General features: G+C 35.2%; 1 protein-coding gene and 1 non-coding gene across 3 annotated transcripts in view; both read left to right on the forward strand.

Moving 5' to 3' along the window:
• The window catches only part of SENP6 (SUMO specific peptidase 6), a 117,079-nt gene that overhangs the window by 41,973 nt on the left and 54,417 nt on the right, over positions 1-20,689 (forward strand). For both annotated transcript variants that reach the window (XM_030315860.1, XM_030315861.1), the window contains one exon: positions 7,873-7,943. In XM_030315860.1, coding sequence (XP_030171720.1) covers positions 7,873-7,943 — 71 coding nt within the window. The remainder of the gene's footprint in view (positions 1-7,872; positions 7,944-20,689) is intronic.
• On the forward strand, positions 3,810-3,912 carry LOC115515133. The gene has a single exon (XR_003969186.1). It is a non-coding gene; the product is annotated as a U6 spliceosomal RNA (small nuclear RNA).

The raw sequence follows: 20,689 nt of genomic DNA on the forward strand, positions 1-20,689 counted from the left end.
CATATATTCATTATTTACTCATTACTTCATGACTTTTATATATGACACATTCAAGTACAACTTTGTGTGTAAATTTCTAAATGATTCTCTTAAGATAAATTCTCTGTGAAAGGATTCTTTGGACTAGGTTACAAATATTTTTAATGCTCTTGATAAGTGCTATTAAATTGTTGAGAGAGGTGGTACCAATTTATTATAGTATTATAAGTTGCTGTCTAAAGATATCTGAAAATAAAATTGTATTTAGATGATACTGTCTTCCTTATAAGAGTCATCTGAAACTTTAGAAATAATAAAGTTGAGCAAGATGGTAGGCTACAAGACTAATAGTATTAATAGTTTCCTTCATTCAACTCTGATCAATTGGAATATATATTGGAGAGACCAAAATTTTATTTACAGCAACAATTAAATATCCAGTAATAAAGTTAATAGTTATAAAGCCTTTATAAATGTATCTAAAGATACACTCGAGACCTCTATTACATTCTTTATTGGTTTACTCCTTAAATGCAATTTTAGACAAAATCTCAGTGACTTTGTTGTCATTTTAAGAAATTTGACCAGTTAATGCTAAAGTTCTTTTAGGAGAGTGAATATTTGAGAACAGCAATAGACTTTTTGTTTTTAAAGAATAAATGGAGGAAGAGAAGAATGATTTGTCTTTCCACATAAAATGTATTGAAAACAGTGATTGAATATGGAAACTCTAGAAGACTAGGAAGAAGGAGAATAAACAGTCTAGAGTCTGGGTATATTGTTTCCAACCAAGATGTCCAGTCAATATATATAAACAAATTTGCAGTGTCTTGTTTTTTTGTTTTTTTTTTTTTAATGTTTATTAGAGAGAGAGATTCAGAGTCCCAGGCAGGCTCCACGCTCAGCACAGAACCTCATGCAGGGCTTGATCCCATGACCATGACATGAGATCATGACCTGAGCTGAAATCAAGAATTGGTTGCTTAACTGACTGAGTCACCCAGGTGCCCCTGCAAGTGTCCTTAAATGCCTGAATTATGATATTTGCACCTTGGGTGAAAAATTAGTATTTTGGATTTTTGCATGGTGGCTAGTAGTGGCTCAGTTTTTACCAACACAACCATTCTTTATACAGTTATTTTATACAGTTATTTAACCTGATAAATGGACTCCTGACTGCATACAGCCTTTTAGATATACACGTTTATTCATTCCAAATATTTATCAAGTGCTTGCTATGTTCTAGCCGTAAGGATATAGTGATGAACAAAAAGGACAAGATCCCTGCATTCCTGTGGTTTACAAATTTTATGGGCAAAGACTAATAATGAACAAGTAAAACATGAAATAATAAGTTCTATGTAAAGAGTATAATTGAGTGATGTTACAGAGAGTGACAGTATGGTTTCTTTAGATTGCATGTTCAGAGAAACTTTTTATTAGGAAGCTAACATTTTAAGCAAGGACTAAATGAAGAGTCAGCATGCCATGATCACAGAGATAGCTTTTCCAAATAGGGAAGAGAAGGTGCTAAGATAGTTTTACAAGAATGAGTTTGGTGTGTTCAAGGAAAAGAAAGAATGACCACTATTGCTGGAGTTTGGGGAGCAAAGGAGAAAATGTTATACCATGTGGGTTTGGCAAGGTCAGCTAGGACTTAGGTCTTAAAAGGCTTTGTAAGGTGATCTGAAAAGTTTCCTTTTTTTTTTTTTTTTAAGTTTATTTATTTATTTATTTTGAGAGCAGGAGCGAGAGGGAGAGAGGGAGAGAGAATGAATCCCAAGCAGGCTCCACACTGTCAGCATGGAGCCTGATGCAGGGCTTGAACTCACGAACCTTGAGATCATGACCTGAGCCAAAATCAAGAGTCAGACGCTTAACTGACTGAGCCACCCAGGCACCCCTTTGAGAGTTTTGTTTTTTTTTTAATGTTTATTTATTTTTAGAGAGAGTGTGTGCATGTGTGCACGTGCACCAGAGGGGCGGAGAGAGAGATTCCCAAGGAGACTCCTGTGCTGCCAAGTGCAAGCCCAATGCAGGATGCAGTCTCATGACTTGCACAAGATCATGACCTAAGCCAAAATGAGAGTTGGACGCTTAACTGACTGAGCCACCCAGGTGCCCCAATCTTTGAGAGTTTTTAAAAAACAATCTTTTGTATATGATTTATAATTTGGTACAATAAACAACTTCAGTGGAATTTAATTAAGAGTAAGCATGTTCTACTTTCCAAATATCAATGTACTGCAAAGGAAAATCAATGTAGTCTATGACTACATATTCAAAACTATCTCAGCAAAATGTTGGGAGTTGAGGAGGTAGAAAAGTAGAAATAAAAGGAATCTTAAGGCCTTTTTCTGGGAGAATTGGGAGGGGTAGAAGTAACAAGATTTTAAAGACCTCATCTCATTAGGGATGCAATAGAACATCTTGCTTGAATAAATGTTTGGAATCTTGATAACGTGTTAACAGAAATATGTAATTGGAATAAAGGTTGAGAGAGGAAAGGTAACTATTAAATTAATTAGGGAGGGAAAACAAATGAATAGTAATTATGCAAACCAATAAAAATAGGGGAAAAGAGGAAACTGAAATATATACAAATATTAAAAAATGATAGGTAATAAAGATGAAAGGAAAATGTGAAATCTGTCAGTTGTTACAGTAATTGTGATCAGGTTGAATATATTTAATAGCAGACAAATTGGTTGGATTAAACCCAGTTATACTATGTCGTTTCTAAGAATCAGGCATAAACTAACAATCTATAAGGTAAAGGGTATTTAGAATCACAAAAGGTGAAAACAGCATGAGTTAATTTTAATAACAAGATGGAATTAGGAATTAGAAGTACTAAATAGGAAAGGCACCTGTGTGACTCAATCAGATAAACGTCTGACTCTTGATCTTGGCTCAGGTCATGATCTCACAGTTCGTGAGTTCAAGCCCTGTGTCAGGCTCCACACTGACAGTGCAGAGCCTGCTTGGGATTCTCTCTCTCCGTGCCCCCCCCCCCCCAAACTAGATAGATCTCTCTCTCTCTCTGTCTCTCTCTTTCTTTCTCTCTTTCTCTCTCCCTCTGCTTCCCTCTCTCAAAATAAATAAACTTTTTTTTTAGAAGAAGTATGAAAAAGGAAAAAGCATGTTTTGTAACAGGCATAGTCTATAAAAGTATAACACCTTAACATATAAAATGTCCCTAAATATTTAAAATGCAAGAAGTTCTTAGAGTATAGCTGTGGGAGATTTTTAGTATATCTCAGAAAATTACACCAATTTATGAGTTTAACATGAGTTTGGAATAATGAATTTTAACATTTGAATATGAATACATTTATTTCATAGAAATGTACATCTTATAGATCAGTTAGAGCAATGAAAAGATTAATAAAATGAGCTATAATTAAAACCAAGCAAAAACCAAGACAAAAACTCAGCACCTAGATCCTGGTTTCTTTTTTTTTTTTTTTTCTTTTTTCCAACGTTTATTTATTTTTGGGACAGAGAGAGACAGAGCATGAACGGGGGAGGGGCAGAGAGAGAGGGAGACACAGAATCGGAAACAGGCTCCAGGCTCTGAGCCATCAGCCCAGAGCCTGACGCGGGGCTCGAACTCACGGACCGCGAGATCGTGACCTGGCTGAAGTCAGACGCTTAACCGACTGCGCCACCCAGGCGCCCCTAGATCCTGGTTTCTAATACCACTCTCTAAGAAAAAGAACATGGAGAAATGGCTGATTTTAGGGATGGGGTAGGGAAAATACAAAATGAGTGTGGAGTGTCCTGTATTGTTAAAAACCAAGCCAAGTACTGAAAAAACAAAAGGGTATTTGCTTCAACAGCACATATACTAAAGTTGTAACATTAAAGAGAAGATTTTCAAGGCCCTTTGTAAAAAGATGACCTGTGGATTATGAAGCATTCTATATGTCTGTAAATTTTACATTATATGTATTTTATCAGAATTTAAAAAAAGAACTGACATCACATCAAGCAAGTGGACAAAGGAGCCAACTGAAAGCACTCCCAAAGACCAAAACTAAAACAATTGGATTATAATCTGAAGTATAAAATAAATACCCATATATCTTATTGATAAAAATTGGTTGAATAAATGAATCATTTATTTACTCAAATTATCCTGGGGTTTTACAAGCTATTTAAAATGAATTGAAGGAAATGGACAGTTGTTTATCATAGAATTCCAAATAATTTGCGTAGATATTCCACTCTTCAGGAAGTGGGGTTTATCTACCCTCATCCCTTTTGTGGGCTGGCCTGACTGATTTGTTTATTTCCAAACAGAGTGTTGAAAGGGAAAAATAGTAACTCTAGAATGGAGAAATCTGGCAACCACTACCTTAGCTAAATGATCAAGGTTAACATCACCAGTGATAAATTGTACTGATATTATGTACTTCCTGATGTGATGTGATGAGAGGGGCACTTCAGCTCTGCAGTAACCTTCCCCCTAAATTCATAACGTTGGTCTAATCATTAGAAAAACATCAGAGTGACCAAGGCTGAAGGGCCTTGACAGTTCTCTTCTAAAGTGCCACGGTCATGAAAGATCATGTAAGACTGAGAAACAGAGGAGCCTAAAAGAGACATGACAATTAAATGAGGTGGATCCTGGAACAAAAAGATATTTGTGGAATAGCTGGTGAAATTCAGGTAAAATTTAGCACTTAGTTATAGTAGTGTACCAGTGTTGGTTTCTTTTTTTGACGTATGTATGATGATGCTGAAGGTGTTAACTTTAGGAGAAGTTGGGTGAGGAATATAATTCTGAATTGTCTTTAACTCATGTAAATCTAAAATTATTCCAAAATTAAATTTATTTTAAAAACCTTTCAGAGCTGAGGCCTATCTAACCTCTAATAAAGCAAAGCATTTTGATGTTATTTCAATATTTCTGTACAGAAGAAAAAAAGCTTTCCAGTTGTTTCTGCAGGTTGTAAAATGTTGAGTTCATGAGGTGGGTTGTTGTTGTTTTTTTTTTTTTTTTAACTATACAAACAGAAACCCTCCCAAGCAAAAAAATCCTCCCACCTTGTAGATATCAGATGACAAAGAAGCTTCTGTGCTTCTGCTTGGTTTGAGGGAAAGAAATATCCACTGGTAAATTAAATCCTAGACTTGAGCTTCATACTGGCTTGGAGTTTGAAATGTTAGTATCTGTAGAGCGATAGCACCCTCAAACCAAGAAATTAGTATAAAATTTGGTTTTTGATCACCTAACAATTTTTTAAAAACTAAAAATTAAGGAACACAAGATAGTTTATGGCTAGAAAGTTTCTAAAAATTTTCTTGTCAAAGTAATGCTACTTTTGTCCTGAAATCCTTGTATTGTTATATTAAACTTTATGGTATGCTTTTATTTCTGAAATTTATTTATACACTATTTAAAAGAAAAATTAGTTTCCCCTGTTTAAAGAAAAATTAGTTTCCCCTGTTTCCATAAGGAAACATGGAGCAAATATTCAATACATTATGGCTATTAAGACCTGGGAATTTTGGTAAATACACAGACTAGTTTATTAACATTACAATACATGATAAAGTCATGGATATTATATGATGTATTCTGTGTGGTGTTTGTTCCTCATTAGCAAGGCATAGTTCAGTGCACTGTGTCAGATTGCAAAAAACATGGTGCATTCAGTGCAGCATTTTCACCAACCCCTGCACATGTATGATTGGTTGTCTCAGATGATTTATGTCAGTTATTACTGAGTAAACCTGTGTTTATAGCATACCCCGGAATAAGTCATCAAACAGGTTCAAAGTAACAAAATCTAAAATATCTATTTTCAGATTTTGTGCCCATTCTCTGTCAAATAAGTATTTTCTGTATTGATAATCCTTAGTATTTAAGAATGTATACTATTTGTGTTATTCACTATTTTACCATAATAGTATCATTGTATTTTGCTTTAGATTCATTGCCTCTGTTGCATTTTAAAGTTGATATCTTTATTTTTCCAAGCATATAATTATAAAAATTAAAGGTTAAAAGAATGAATTATCTGCTTTAAAGATAAGACTATATTATATTCCCTTTAGTGTGAAAGTGTATGAACTATAAAACCATGAGTTTTGTTTTAAGTTTAATAAAATTAGCTAAAAACCTATCTTCTTCATAGTGCTAGTACTACTACTATCTCTAAGGCAAATTCTTATCTTCACAACTTACGTCCTCATGAATCTAAAATTTTCTCAGGGTAGACATTGCCCAGTTGTACAAAAATGCAGCTCAAAAATGAAAATTCCATTACTTATCAATATTGATGCAATTTCCAGATTTCAGATTCTGGCATTGCTATTCAATAGTTATGTGAATATAGGCAAGTTAATTAACTTTATTGTGCCTCCATCTCCTCTATAAAATGCTAATAATAGTATATACTTCGTAAGGTAATTGTGAAGATTCAAGTACTTGATAGATATAAAGCACTTAGAGCAGTACCTGGCACATGATGCTCACTATCTGCTAACTCACAAACACACTACTATCCTTACTCTTTACTGTTTTCTTCTTGTGTCATTTTCTTATCTTCTTTTTAATTTAGGTCCTTTGACTTTTATAACATAAGAATATAAAATTCTTTTAGAAAAATTTCTTTAGAATTTTAGTTTACTTAATTATATTACTCCGATAGGTATTGATCACCAGTGTGAATGAATTTACAAATAATAGAATAGCCTCTTTTATTTTTAGTTCCCTGGTTAAGTAAAATGGGAATATGTTAGAAGTTTTTATTTAGGGTGAGTAAGTAGGTATTGTAGTTCCCAGGCTTATTGCACTTTTTGTAAATCTTTAATGCTTTTATCCCACAACTACCTGTAGGTTTTTGGCTTTACCCCCAAATTAGTGTGTATTTGGATTTATGTGGTATTTTAGGATCTTTATTTTCTGAGGATTATGTTCAAAATCCTGAAAATTGATTGTATATAAAGTGACAGTGTAATTTGATATATTTTTTCAAGTATAATTATATCTCCATAATATAGTGTGAGAATAAAATACTTGTTTCATATTGCTGGTTTGGGACATAACATTTTTTGTACTGTTTTTCAAATTGTCCTCAAAGCCAATATCCTAATCATCATTTATTCCTCTAGTTGTTGAATTGTTTTTAATTGCTTAGAAACATTTACAGCAAAATTGGGCATTTTTTTAAAATTTCTTTTTAACATTTTATTTATTTTTGAGACAGGGAGAGACAGAGCATGAACAGGGGAGGGTCAGAGAGAGGGAGACACAGAATCCGAAACAGGCTCCAGGCTTGGCTCTGAGCTGTCAGCACAGAGCCCGACGCGGGGCTCGAACTCACGGACCGCGACATCATGACCTGAGCTGAAGTCGGCCGCTTAACCGACTGAGCCACCCAGGCGCCCCAAATTGTACATTATTAAATAGCAGATTTTTTTAATTCAAAAAATGTGTGACAATGAAGTATTACATGCTCTTGTTTTTAATGTGTTTTATAAATTGTGATGGCAGTTTCAAAAGAAAACTAAAGTTTTGTACATTGAGGGAATAAATATATAACTTTGGTGACTACTTTGAAAGGACAATAATAACTTGGATCCATTTATAAAATATTTGTATGAAAGTTTGCAGTGGGGTCTGATGGATTAAGAGTCCATCTAAAATGTAGTCTAAAATGTAGTCACTGTTCTTAAAGATCTTACAATTTAGTAGGGTTTAGCATATTTGTATCATATAGTTTTATTATTTTATAGTATTTTTTTATACGGCAAGGAAGCTGTGGTTTGCCTTTTTGGGGGGGGTTACTTTTAATAAACACGTTGTAAGTGATTCCTCACCTTTTTGTTCTGAAAATATATTTTTCTGTTAGAATAATCTATGTAAATTTCCTTTTTTAGGAAAGAATATCCACCTCATGTCCAAAAATTTGAAAATAATTCTGTAAGGTTGAGTCGGCCTCAAGGTGTCGGTAAGTGTACGGTTTTATTTATTAACACCTGTGAAGGGTTTTGAATAGTTGTATGAAAGAAGGGTGGAAATAGAGATATGACACTGGTTTTAGAATATTCCCAAGTATAATAGAAATACATAGAAAAGCATTTTTTGAACTGATTTGAAGTTTTACTTACCTGTGACCTAACATTTTCAGGGAATAGTTACATACTGAAGAGATTACAGTTTGAAATCTTTTTTTTAATTAGGATTTGCACTACATTCAGGATCCACATATTAACTGTAGATGGATTATAGCTTCAAAATTGTGTTTGGGTGAACTATATTATAATCTTGTATAATGTAGTTTTCTTGCTTTAAATGGTTATGGTCCTAAAATTTAGAACATATTAGGCAACCACTGAATTTTAAAGAGACCATACCTGATACAATTATGTTAATAATAGATGTGGAGAAAAAAAGTTGTGGGTAGAAATTTTTGTTTTTATTGACATAATCTATTAATATACTAATATTAGTGCAAAAATAAAGGCAAATAACATTTACAGAAAATGTTTCACCATCAAATTGATTTTCGTTATCTAGAATAGTGATTTTTTAAAAACATATATATTTTTTAATGTTTATTTTTGAGAGAGAGAGAGAGAGCGAGAGAGAGAGAGAGAGAGATAACGACAGAGAGGGAAGGAGGGAGGGAGGCGCAAAGAGAAGGGGACAGAGGATTTGAAGCAGACTCTATGCTGACAGCAAAGAGCCTGATGCAGGGTTTTATCTCACTAAGCATGAGATCATTACATGAGCCAAAGTCAGACTCTTAACCGACTGAGCCACTCAGGCACCCCTAGAATATTGAGTCTTAATCTGTGAGTTTGTCCCAGTCCTTTACTTGCTTAAACCATAGCACTGCTTGTTCTTATCCAAAATCTAATTGATTTAAACAGCTGGGTTTTCCTGATAGCTAAGAGTTTGTTTTTTAAAGCATCTATATTCTTTTCTACTCTTGAGTGGAAATCTTTTATTTGTTTATTGAACATGGCCCTATTTTATAAAGAGAATATCCCAAACTCCTATTCATCCTTTTTTTTTTTTTTAAGTTTATTTATTTATTTTGAGGGAGAGAGAGAGAGAGCATGAGCATGTGTGCAAACATGAGCAGAGGAGGAGCAGAGAGAGGGGCAAAGAGAGGGAGGAGGAAGAATGCCAAGAAGTCTCCATACTGTTAGTGCAGACCTAACACGGGACTCAACCCCATGAACCATGAGATCATGGTCTGGGCTGAAATCAAGAGTTGGACACTCAACCAACTGAGCCACCCAGGCACCCCTCTTCATCCTTTATTAATAACTTTGTAGTTATTATGAACATGAATTACTGTACTTGGCACTACCTAGTTATGCTCATTAAGTTTAGTAATAATTGACTACCCTTTTCAACATTTATTGTGTTATACCTTAAGTCTTTATTGAACTCTTACTAAGTACTGGATGCTGAGTTAAATGCTTTGTATTCATTATTTACTTTTGTTCTAGCTCCTTATCCAAGATCCTTTAAGCTAAATTTAACTTAACCTACATTGGATACAGAGGAAACTGAAGCACAGAGGGATTAGATAACTTACTCATGGACACAGAGCTGGTATTGCAGTCTAGGCCTAGATGATGCCAAAGCTCATGCTTGAAACCACTGTGCTTTACCGTTTTCGTGCTGGATCAGAAAGTAAATTATTTCTGATCCTCAGAGAACTGCACGATAGGTGTTATAATTCCCATTGCACCAATGCATTTTGGTAAGTTAAGTGATTTGGCCCATTCATATGGTTTTAGATACAAATCAGCCCCAGGTTTGTTGCAAATAATTTTTAAAGTTTGATAACATTCATTTTGTGGATAAGAAATAATCCTTAAAAATTTTTTTTAATTTTGAAATAATTTTAGACTTACAGAAAAATTGTAAAAATAGTACATAGTATCCATTTATCCTTTACCTAGCTTCCCCTAATGTTAACATCTTACAGTCACAATAGTACATTTATCAAAACTATGAAATTGGCATTGGTGGCTCAGTCGGTTGAGCATCCAACTCTTAATTTTGGCTCAGGTCAGGATCTCACAGTTTGTAGGTTCCAGCCCCGTGTTGAATCCCTGCTTGAGATTCTTTCTCTCTCTCTCTGCGCCTCTCCTCACTTTTTCTCTCTCTCGAAATAAACTTTTAAAAAATATTAAAGATAAATCTTGATTTTATTTTATATTGAAAATCAGTCATGGTGGCAGCTACACGATAGAGAAGACAACTGTTTTTCTAGTTTGAACGACTGTAAAAATAGTTTAAAAAGCCAATACATAACCAGAGTAACAATAGTTGTTTATGTTCTGTCCCTCTTCTTGGGACGTATATCTGCTTCTATTATGAAAATTTTCAAACATACGGAACAGTTGACTTTTATGGTGAATACACATATTTCTACCACATGGCTTCTACAATTAACACTTTTCTCTGGTGCTTTATTATATCCATTTGTACATGAATTCATTTTTTTATGCATGTTAAATTGTAGATATCAGTACACTTTACTCCTTCCTAAACCTTTCAGCATTTCTATCATTAGAGGTCAATATTTGCTCATAGTTCTCTTTTTATTAAAAAGTTACATACATTGAAATGCTTAAATCTTAAGTGTACAATTGAATAAATTTTAATAAGTACACAAACTTTTCCAACGCAAACCCCTGGGAAGACAGCACAGATAGTATCATCAAAATTTCCTCATATTTTTTCTCAGTCCTCACTCCTGCCCCCTCAAAGGTAACCATTGTTCTTATTTTTCCCTGCATAAATTAATTTTGCTTATTCTGGGACTTCATATTAGTGGAATAAAACATTATGTACTCTTTTATGTAAGACTTTTTTCATTCAAGATAATTTGTTTTGAGATTGATCTGTGTTACTACATGCATTAGTATTTTTTCCTTTTTAGTATTCCATTGTATGATGTACCAGTTTGTTTATCCATTCGCCTGAGGTAGATTATGGGTGGTTTCCACTTTACGACTACTATGAATAAAGCTACCATGAACATTTTTTTTTTTAATGGAGGACCTTGTTTTTTTTTTTTTTTTTAAATTAGATTAAAAATTTATTCTGTATGTTCAACCAGCTAGTCATTTTTACTTGTAATAGCTTCCATATTCTGACCTTTCTGCTTAGCTGGAAGTAGTGTGGTATATTAAAAAGATGTTGCGCTGGAGAATCCAATAAGAAATATTCTAATCTTGATGTTCCTACTATTTGGTCTTGGGTGAACATTCTGTTTTCTTCACTTGTATAGAAACTGCTTTTTGTATACAATGAGTCTAACAAAGTAATTTAATCTTTATAGGAATACTGACTAAAACTCGGATGCTCTAGACTGGAGTAGCTTCTCTGTAACCTCTGGTGTTAGTTGTTAAGAGCAGTTTTCAGTTCCTCTCTTTGCCTAGAGGCCAAGTCTTTATGTTTCTAGATCTTCGAGTGAATGAGTATCTCTGTGTGACAAAGTTAAGACATTTTCAAAGATGATGTAGTAACAGCGTTTCTTCCTTTCACTCATGTAATTTCATCTTTTTAAAGTATGTCATACGGTTTTATCTTTTGCTGTGTGATTCATTAATCCATTAAACATCTTTTGAGCCCTTAGCTTGTACGGTTTCTAGACACTAGGAAAACATGTGGCCAAACATTATTTTCTGCTCTTTCAAAGCTGACAATATAATGGGAGGAAACAGATCAGTACAAATAATAACAGTAAAATACAATTAGGTGCTAATAGAAATACAGATTAAATGCTGTGGAAGCTCCAAGGATTGTTTATTTATGCTTAGTGTGGGGCAGAGGCAGCTTCTTAGCAAAGAATGGTTTGAATTTACTTAAATGGGGAGGGCTTTACTTGTGAAGAGAACAGTAATATGTAGAGCATGATAGGACATACACCCTGGAGAAATGAACCTCTTTGAGGAGCAGTTTGTTTGGAAGACTGGAACATCAACACAAACTTTTGCTTGCAAAGAGATAGGGTTCTGAATTTTTTCCTTAGCTACTAGAATCATTGAAAGATATTAAACATTAGAATGTAGTCATATGTTTTGTTAGATCACTTCGGCAGTAATGAGGAAGGATTCATTTGGAGTGAGGGAAATCAATGTAGGCCAAGAGTTAAGTATCTGAAATGTACTGGCAGTGGTGTTGGAGAGGAAGTAATGAATTTAAGAGCTGTTAGTAGAATTCCCTTGAATGTGAGGAAGGAGGCACAAGGAGAAGTCAGCTATTATTTAGATTTTCAGCTTTCTTGTCCAGGAAAGTAAAGTGTTTGAACTGTACAAATGCTGGAAAGGTAGAATTCACTTAGTGCAACTCTGTGATTACAGTAACAAGAATAATTGTATAGACTTCTTTTTTTTTTTTTTTTAATGTTTGTTTATTTTTGAGAGAGCGACAGAGTATGAGCAGGAGGAGGGCAGAGAGAGAGAGAGAGGGAGACACAGAATCCGAAACAAGCTCTAAGCTCTGAGCTGTCAGTACAGAGCCTGATGTGGGGCTTGAACTCATGACCGTGAGACCATGACCTGAGCTGAAGTCGAACATATAATCGACTGAGCCATCAGGCGTCCAAATTGTGTAGGCTTCTTAAGACAATATCGTATTTCAGACTCAGAAATATTACATAATATTGATTTGTATGTGTAGGTAACCTCCCTATTTAAAAAAATTCAAAGATAAGAGGATATTAGAGGCACTTGGGTGGCTCAGTTGGTTAAGTGACTCGATTTTGGCTCAAGTCATGACCTCACGGTTTGTGAGTTCAAGTCCCATGTTAGGCTCTATGCTGGCAGTGTGGAGCCTGCTTGGGATTCTTTCTCTCCCTCTCTACCCCTACCCCACTCGTGTACCTGCATATGCACACGCTCTCTCTTTCTCTCAAAATAAATACACTTTTTTAAAAAAGAGGATATTGGGGTGCCTGGGTGGCTTAGTCGCTTAAGTATCAGACTCTTGACTTCAGCTCAGGTCATGACCTCATGGTTTGTGAGTTCAAGCCCCTGTCAGCCCAGAGCCTGCTTGAGATTCTCTCTCTCCTTCTCTCTCTGCCCATGCCCTGCTTGTTCTTTCTTTCTCAAAATAAATAAATAAACTCAAAAAAAAATTTTTTTAAAAGAGGATATTGAAGATAGGAATATGGAAGTATATAACAAATTTGGGATTATGAAGGTAGAAAATTTTGGTTTGTAGACTCATTAACTTGTGTTTTAGAAACATGTATTGTCTTGCATACTTAAATCTTTGCTGATAAAGTCAGAGTGTAATAAATTATACTTTTTGGGTGTTCATTCAATCACTTAAAAATTCTAATTATGTCCTTAATGAAAAGTATTAAATTTGCATTGAAAAATAGTGAGGAAAATCCTTTTGTATTTCTTGAATAACAAACCATTAGGCTGAATATTAGTTTAGTTTCCTTTATCTAAACAGTTGCACCCAATGTTTGAATTCTGTTTTTTTCTTATTACTAATCTAAGAAGAGTCACTAACTTTAAGTGTGTATGTGTGTGTATGAGTGTGTATGAGAGAGAGAGACAGATTGATTGACTGACTGATTGGTTCGTTGTGGGAAGTCCCTCTGCTGTCTTAAAAACAGAATAAACTGAAGAGAATATTGGTACGCTTGATGAGAGTGGTCCACAGTGTGTGCAGATCCTGATGAGGAGTGAAAAGTAAAGCTACCAGGACATGATTATAGGCTACAACTTAAAGTTCTGGTTATTCTTTTATTATTACTACTTTTTATTGATGTATAGTTGACATGAAATAATGCATGTTTCAGGTATACAGCATAGTGATTCAACGATTATAAATTACACGGTGATCACAAATGTAGCTACCATCTATCACATGATTGTATGTATACAACACAATTACAATACCACTGACTATTCCCTATGTGTGCCTTTTATCCCTGTGACTTATTCATTCCATAATTGGAAGCCTGTGTCTCCTACTCCTCTTTACTCATTTTGCGTACCACTTCTCACTCTTGGCAACCATCAGTTTGTTCTCTGTATTTATGGGACTTTCTGCTTTTTGTTAGTTTGATTTGTTAGATTCCACACATAAGTGAAATTAAAAGGTATTTGTCTTTAGGGGCACTTGGGTGGCTCAGTTAGTTAAGCATTCATCTCGGCTCATGTCATGATCTCACAGTTTGTGGGTTTGAGCCCTGTGTCACGCTTTGTGCTGACAGCTCAGAGCTTGTAGTCTGCTTCAGATTCTGTGTCTCCCTCTCACTCTCTACTCCTCCCACTTGTGTGCTCTGTCTCTCTCAAAATTAAATACATAAACATTAGGGAAAAAAGGTATTTGTTTTTCTGTTTGACTTATTTTGCTTAGTACAGTACCCTCTAGGTCCATCCATGTTGTCACAAAAAGCAAAATTTCATTTTTTTTTTTATGTCTGAGTCATATTCCAGTGTGTATGTGTGGGGGGCACATCTTTATCCCTTCATCTCTCAGTGGACACTTAAGTTGCTTACATATTGTGGCTATTACAAATGATGATGTAATAAATATAGGGGTGGATAAATCATTTCAAATTAGTTTTTTAGTTAGTTTTTTTGTTTTTTTTTTTTTTTAATTCTTTGGGTGAGTATCCAGTAGCAAAATTATTGGATCCTGTGGTATTTCTATTTCTTAGTTTTTTTTTTATTTTTTATTTTTTTATTTTTTTATTTTTTTTTCAAAGTTTATTTATTTTTGGGACAGAAAGAGACAGAGCATGAACGGGGGAGGGGCAGAGAGAGAGGGAGACACAGAATCGGAAGCAGGCTCCAGGCTCTGAGCCATCAGCCCAGAGCCTGACGCGGGGCTCGAACTCCCGGACCGCGAGATCGTGACCTGGCTGAAGTCGGACGCTTAACCGACTGCGCCACCCAGGCGCCCCTCTATTTCTTAGTTTTTTGAGGAACCCTTATACTGTTGTCCATAGTGGCTGTACCAATTTACATTCCCACTCACAGGGAGCAAGGATTCCCTTTTCTCCACATCCTCATCAGTACTTACTTCTTGTCTTTTTAATTTTAGCCATCCTGGCTGGTGTAAGGTGATATCCCATTGTGGTTTTGATTTGCATTTCCCTGATGATTAGTAATGTTGATTCATCTCCTCGTGTGTCTGGCTTTGGAAAAATGTTTATTCAGATCCTCTGCCCATTTTTTAATCTGATTGTCTTTTTGTTGTTGAGTTGTGTAAGTTCTTCATGTATTTTGGATGTTAATCCCTTATCAGATAATAACACTTGCAAATTTCTTCTCCCATTCACTTGGTTGCCTTTTGTTTTATTGACGGTTTCCTTTGCTGTGCAAAAGCTTTTATAGTCCCAATTATTTATTTTTGCCTTTGTTTCCCTTGCCTGAGGAGACAGATACAGAAAAATATTGCTAAGGCTGATGTCCAGGAGTTGACTGTCTATGTTTTATTTTAGGAGTTTTATGGTTTCAGGTCTTACATTTAGGTCTTTAATCCATTTTGAGTTTATTTTTGTGTAGGGTGTAAGAAAAGTGGTTCAGTTTCATTCTTTTGCCTGTGACTGTCCAGTTTTCCAAGCACCATTTATTGAAGAGACTGTTTTCCCCCTTGCATATTTTTGCCTCCTTTGTTGTAGATTAATTGACCACCTAAGTGTAGGTTTATGTCTGGGCTCTCTATCTTGTTCCATTGCTTTATGCATCTGTTTTGTGCCATTTCTTTACTATTTTAATTACTGTAACTTTGTAGGATAGTTTGAAATCTGATATTGTGATACCTCCAACTTTTTCTTCTTTCTGAAGACTGCTTTGGCTATTCAGGGTTTGTGGTTCCATACAAACTTTAGGATTATTTGAGCTACTTCTCTGAAAAATATTATTGGTGTTTTGATGGGAGTTGCATTGAATCTGTGGACTGCTTTAGATAGTATGGACATTTTAACAATATTCTTCAAATACATGACATGGTATACCTTTCCATTTATTTGTGTCATCTTCAGTTTCTTTCATCAGTGTCTTACAGTTTTCACAGTACAGGTCTTTCACATAGTCAGCTAAATTTTTTGTAGATAATATTACTCTTTTTGATGCAGTTATAAGTGGGATTAAAAAAATTGTGCTAGGTTATTTGTGTATAGAAAATCAACCCATTTCCATATATTTTTTATTCTGCAACTTTACGGAATTCATTTATTACTTCAGATAGTTTTTTGGTGGTGTCTTTAGGGTTTTCTATATGTAATACCATGTTATCTGCAAATAGTGAGTTTTGCTACCTTACCAATTTGATTGTCTTATAATTTTTTTCTTGTCTGATTGCTGTAGCTAGGGACTTCCAGTCCTATGTTGAATAAAAGTGGTGAGAGTGGAAATCCCTGTCTTGAGAAAAAGCTTTCAGCTTCTCACTGTGCGTTTGTCCTATGTGGCATTTATTATGTTGAGGTATGTTCCCTCTAAACCCACTTTATTGAGAGTCTTCATTATGAACAGATACTGAATTTTGTCAAATGCTTTTTTATATCTATTGAGACGGTCATATGATTTTACCCTTTATTTTGTTTTGAGATGTATCACATTGACTGATTTGTGGATACTGAACTGCCCTTGCTTCCCTGGAATAAACTCCACTTCATTGTAGTGAATGATCCTTTGATGTATTGTTCAATTCAATTTCCTAATATGGGGCGCCTGGGTGGCTTGGTCGGTTAAGCGGTTAAGCGTCCAACTTCGGCTCAGGTCATGATCTCATGCTCCGTGGGTTCGAGCCCCACGTCGGGCTCTGTGCTGACAGCTCAGAGCCTGGAGCCTGTTTCAGATTCTGTGTCTCCCTCTCTGTCTGCCCCTCCCCTGTTCATGCTCTGTCTCTCTCTGTCTTAAAAATAAATAAACGTTAAAAAAAATTTTTTTTTAATTTCCTAATATTTTATTGAGGATTTTTGCATCTGTGTTCATCAAGGGTGTTGATATATAATTTTCTTTTTTTGTAGTGTTTTTGTTTGGTTTGGTACCAGGTACAATCAACCATTGTATTGATTTTGTACAATGAATTTGGAAGCATTTCTTCCCTTTTTTTTGTTTTGGAAGAGTTTGGAAAGGATAGGTATTAACTCTTCTTTAAATAGAATTTACCTGTGAAGTTATCTGGTCCTAGACTTTCGTTTGTTGAGAGCTTTGATGACCAGTTTCGTTTTGTTACTAGAAATTGGTCTGTTCATATTTTCTATTTCTTCCTGACTCACTCTTGGAAAATTATGTTTCTAGGAATTATCCATTTCTGCTAGTTTGTGCAATTTATTGGCATATAATTTTTCATAGTTATCTCATAATTCTTTGTGTTTTTATGGTATCAGTTGTAACTTCTCTTTTATTTCGGATTTTGAGTCCTCTTTTTTTCTTGGTGAAAAAGGTTTAGAAGTTTTGTTTATTTTTTCAAAGAATTTCTCTTGGTTTCATTTCTTTTCCATTGTGTTTTTAGTCTCTGTTTCATTTGTTTCTGCTCTGATCTTTATTATTTTCTTTATTGTATTAACTTGGGGCCTTGTTCTTTTCTGGTTCCTTTATGTGTAAGGGAACATTTGTTTATTTGAGATTTTTCTTGTTTTTTTTTTGAAGTAGGGCTATATCTTTATAAACTTCACTCTTAGAACTGCTTTGATCTATCCCAAAGTTTTCAAACCATTGTGTTTCCATTTTCATTTGTCTCTAAGTATTTATTTCCTCTTTGATTTCTTCATCGACCCATTGGTTGTTTAATAACTTGTTGTTTAGCTTCCGTATGTTTGTGGGATGGTGGGGTTTTTTTCCCCCTTCAGTTTTTCTCTTGTAATTGATTTCTAATTTCATATTGTTGGAAAAAATGTTTGATATATTTCAGTCTTTTAAAATTTGTTGAGACTTGTTTTGTGGCCTCACAATTGATCTCATCTGGAGAATGTTCCATGTACACTTGAAAAGAATGTGTATTCTGCTTTTTGGGGATGAAATGTTCAATATTTATGTGTTAAATCCATCTACCTAAGAATATGTTACTTAAGGCCACTGGTTCTTTATTGACTTGCCATTTGGATGCTTTTTCCATTAATGTGAATGGGGTGTTAAAGTCCCATATTATTACTGTTTTACTGTCAATTTCTCCCTTTATGTCTGTTAATATTTGTTTTATGTTTTTAGGTACTCCTGTGTGTTGGGCACGTAGATATTTACAATTGGTATACCCTCTTGTTGATTGATCCCTTTATCATTATTTAATACCCTTCTTTGTCTTTTGTTACAGTCTATGTTTTAAAGTCTATTTTGTCTGATATAAGTATTGTTACCCCAACTTTTTTTTCCAATTCCATTTGTATGGAATATATTTTTCTGTCCCTCCACTTTTAGTCTGTATGTGTCTTTAGGTCTGATGTGAGGCTCTTATAGGAGCATATAGAAGGGTCTAGTTTTTTCTTTTTATCCATTCAGTCACCTTTTGTCTGGTCTAGTTTTTTCTTTTTATCCATTCAGTCACCTTTTGTCTTTTTATTGGAGTATTTAGTCTATTTACATTTATAGTAATTATTAACAGGTATGTACTTATTGCCATCACGCTCATTGTTTTTGGTTGTTTTTTAGTTCTTTTTCTCTTGCTCTCTTCCCCATGATTTGATAACTTTCTTTAGTGTTATGCTTGGGTTCATTTCTTTATATTTTTTGGTGGTTTGTGGTTACCATGAAGATCATATATAACATTCTATATATTTAGCAGTCTATTAAGTTGTTGGTTGCTTAAGTTCAATATATACTAAATTCACTGCCGTTTTACTTCTTCCTCTCACATTTTATGTATATGATGTCATTTTATATTTTATATTTTGTGTATCCTTTGACTAATTTTTGTAGACGTAATTGATTTTACTACTTTTGGTTTTTAACCTTCATATTAGTTTTGTGTGTGATTGATCTATTGCTTTTACTGTATGTTTGCTTTAGCAGTAAAATTTTTTCCATAATTTCCTTCTAGTTATGGCTATTTCTTTTCTGCTTAAAGATGTCCCTTTAACCTTTCTTGTAAAGTAGTTTAGTGAGGATGAGCTTCTTTAACTTGTTTTTCTCTGGGAAACTCTTTAGCTCTCCTTTAATTCTGAATGCTTATCTTGCCTGGTAGAGTATTCTTGGTTGTGAGTTTTTTTCTTTTTAGCACTCTGAATGTATCATACTACTCCCTTCTGGCCTGAAAAATCAGCTCATAGCCTTGGTTTCCCCTTCATGTAACCATTTGCTTTTCTTCTGTTGCTGTTAAGATTCTCGCTTTATCTTTAATGTTTGACATTTTATTTGTCTTGGTGTGGTCTCCCTGGGTTAATCTTGTTTGGAGCTCTCTATCTCTGTTATCTCTTCCTCTATCTCTGTTAGGAAAGTTTTCAGTCATTATTTCTTCAAATAAATTATTTGCCCCTTTCTCATCCTTCTGGAACCCGTATAATGTGTTATGTTAGTATGGTTGATGTTGTCCTAGAGGTTCCTTAGCGTGTGCTTTTTTTTTTTTTTTTTTTCTTTTTTTAATTTTGCTTTTGTTCAGCTTGGGTACTTTGCACTAACATATCTTCCAGATCGTTCATCCATTCTTCTGCATCCTCTAATCTGCATCCTCCAATGTATTTTTCATTTCACTTACTGTATTCTTCAGCTGATTGGTTCTTTTTAATTTTTTACATCTATGTTGAAGTAACATAGATATAATTTGTTCATCTACTCTTTGTTCATGTCTAGTGAGCCTCTTTATGACCATTACTTTGAGCTCTTCATTGGGTAAACTGCTTATCTCCATTTCATTTAGTTCTTTTTCTGAAGTTTTGTCTTGTTCCATTGTTTGGAACGTATCTCACTGTGCCCTCCTTTTTCTGGCTCTTGCTGTTTCTATGTATTGGGTAGATCAGCTGCTTTCCCCGATCTTGAAAGTCGTTGTCTTATATAGAAGGCATCCTATGAGACCCAATAGCACACTTACCTCTAGTCACTAGAACTAGGTGCTCCAGGGGTATCCCTTGTGTAGGTTGTGTGTGCACCCTCCTGTTGTGACTAAGCCATCACTTCTGCAGGGTGCACTGATGAGCAGGGCTGGCAGAAAGGCCTGGCTGTAGCTGCTGCAGGCTTGCTGATGGGTGAGGTTAACTCTTGGCACAGCAGGCTGAGAGGTCCAGCTACAACTTTTGTGAGTGTGGTTGTAGGCAGGGCACTGTCCCTGTAGGATTGCTCACTGGGTGTGGCATTGTAGGAGTTGCTTGGGGTCACATGGGGTTTGGCTGTTTGATTAAAGTGGTTTCGCAGGGGAATGCCAGGGTAGCATGAGCACTGCTACTAAGGAAGATAGATAATGTCAAAACTGGCACCTGCAAGTGTCCAGTTAGCTAGGCTGAAGAAGAGCAAGGAAAATGGTGCTTCCCAGCATTTCTATTCTTGTATATCCCTCCCCCTTTCACACATGCCCTAAACTTAGTCAAATGAATGTCCTTCATATATAACCCAGGTGCTTTTCAAGGTGCTGTTTCTGTCCTGGGTCTTGGACTAAGTGATAAAATGCATTGATCCTTTAAAATAGAGTCTTTTTGGGGCGCCTGGGTGGCTCAGTCGGTTGGGCGTCCAACTTCAGCTCGGGTCACGATCTCGCGGTCCATGAGTTCGAGCCCCGCGTCAGGCTCTGGGCTGATGGCTCAGAGCCTGGAGCCTGTTTCCGATT

This window comes from Lynx canadensis, chromosome B2 (assembly GCF_007474595.2).
Source record: "Lynx canadensis isolate LIC74 chromosome B2, mLynCan4.pri.v2, whole genome shotgun sequence".
Classification (NCBI taxonomy): Eukaryota; Metazoa; Chordata; class Mammalia; order Carnivora; family Felidae; genus Lynx; species Lynx canadensis.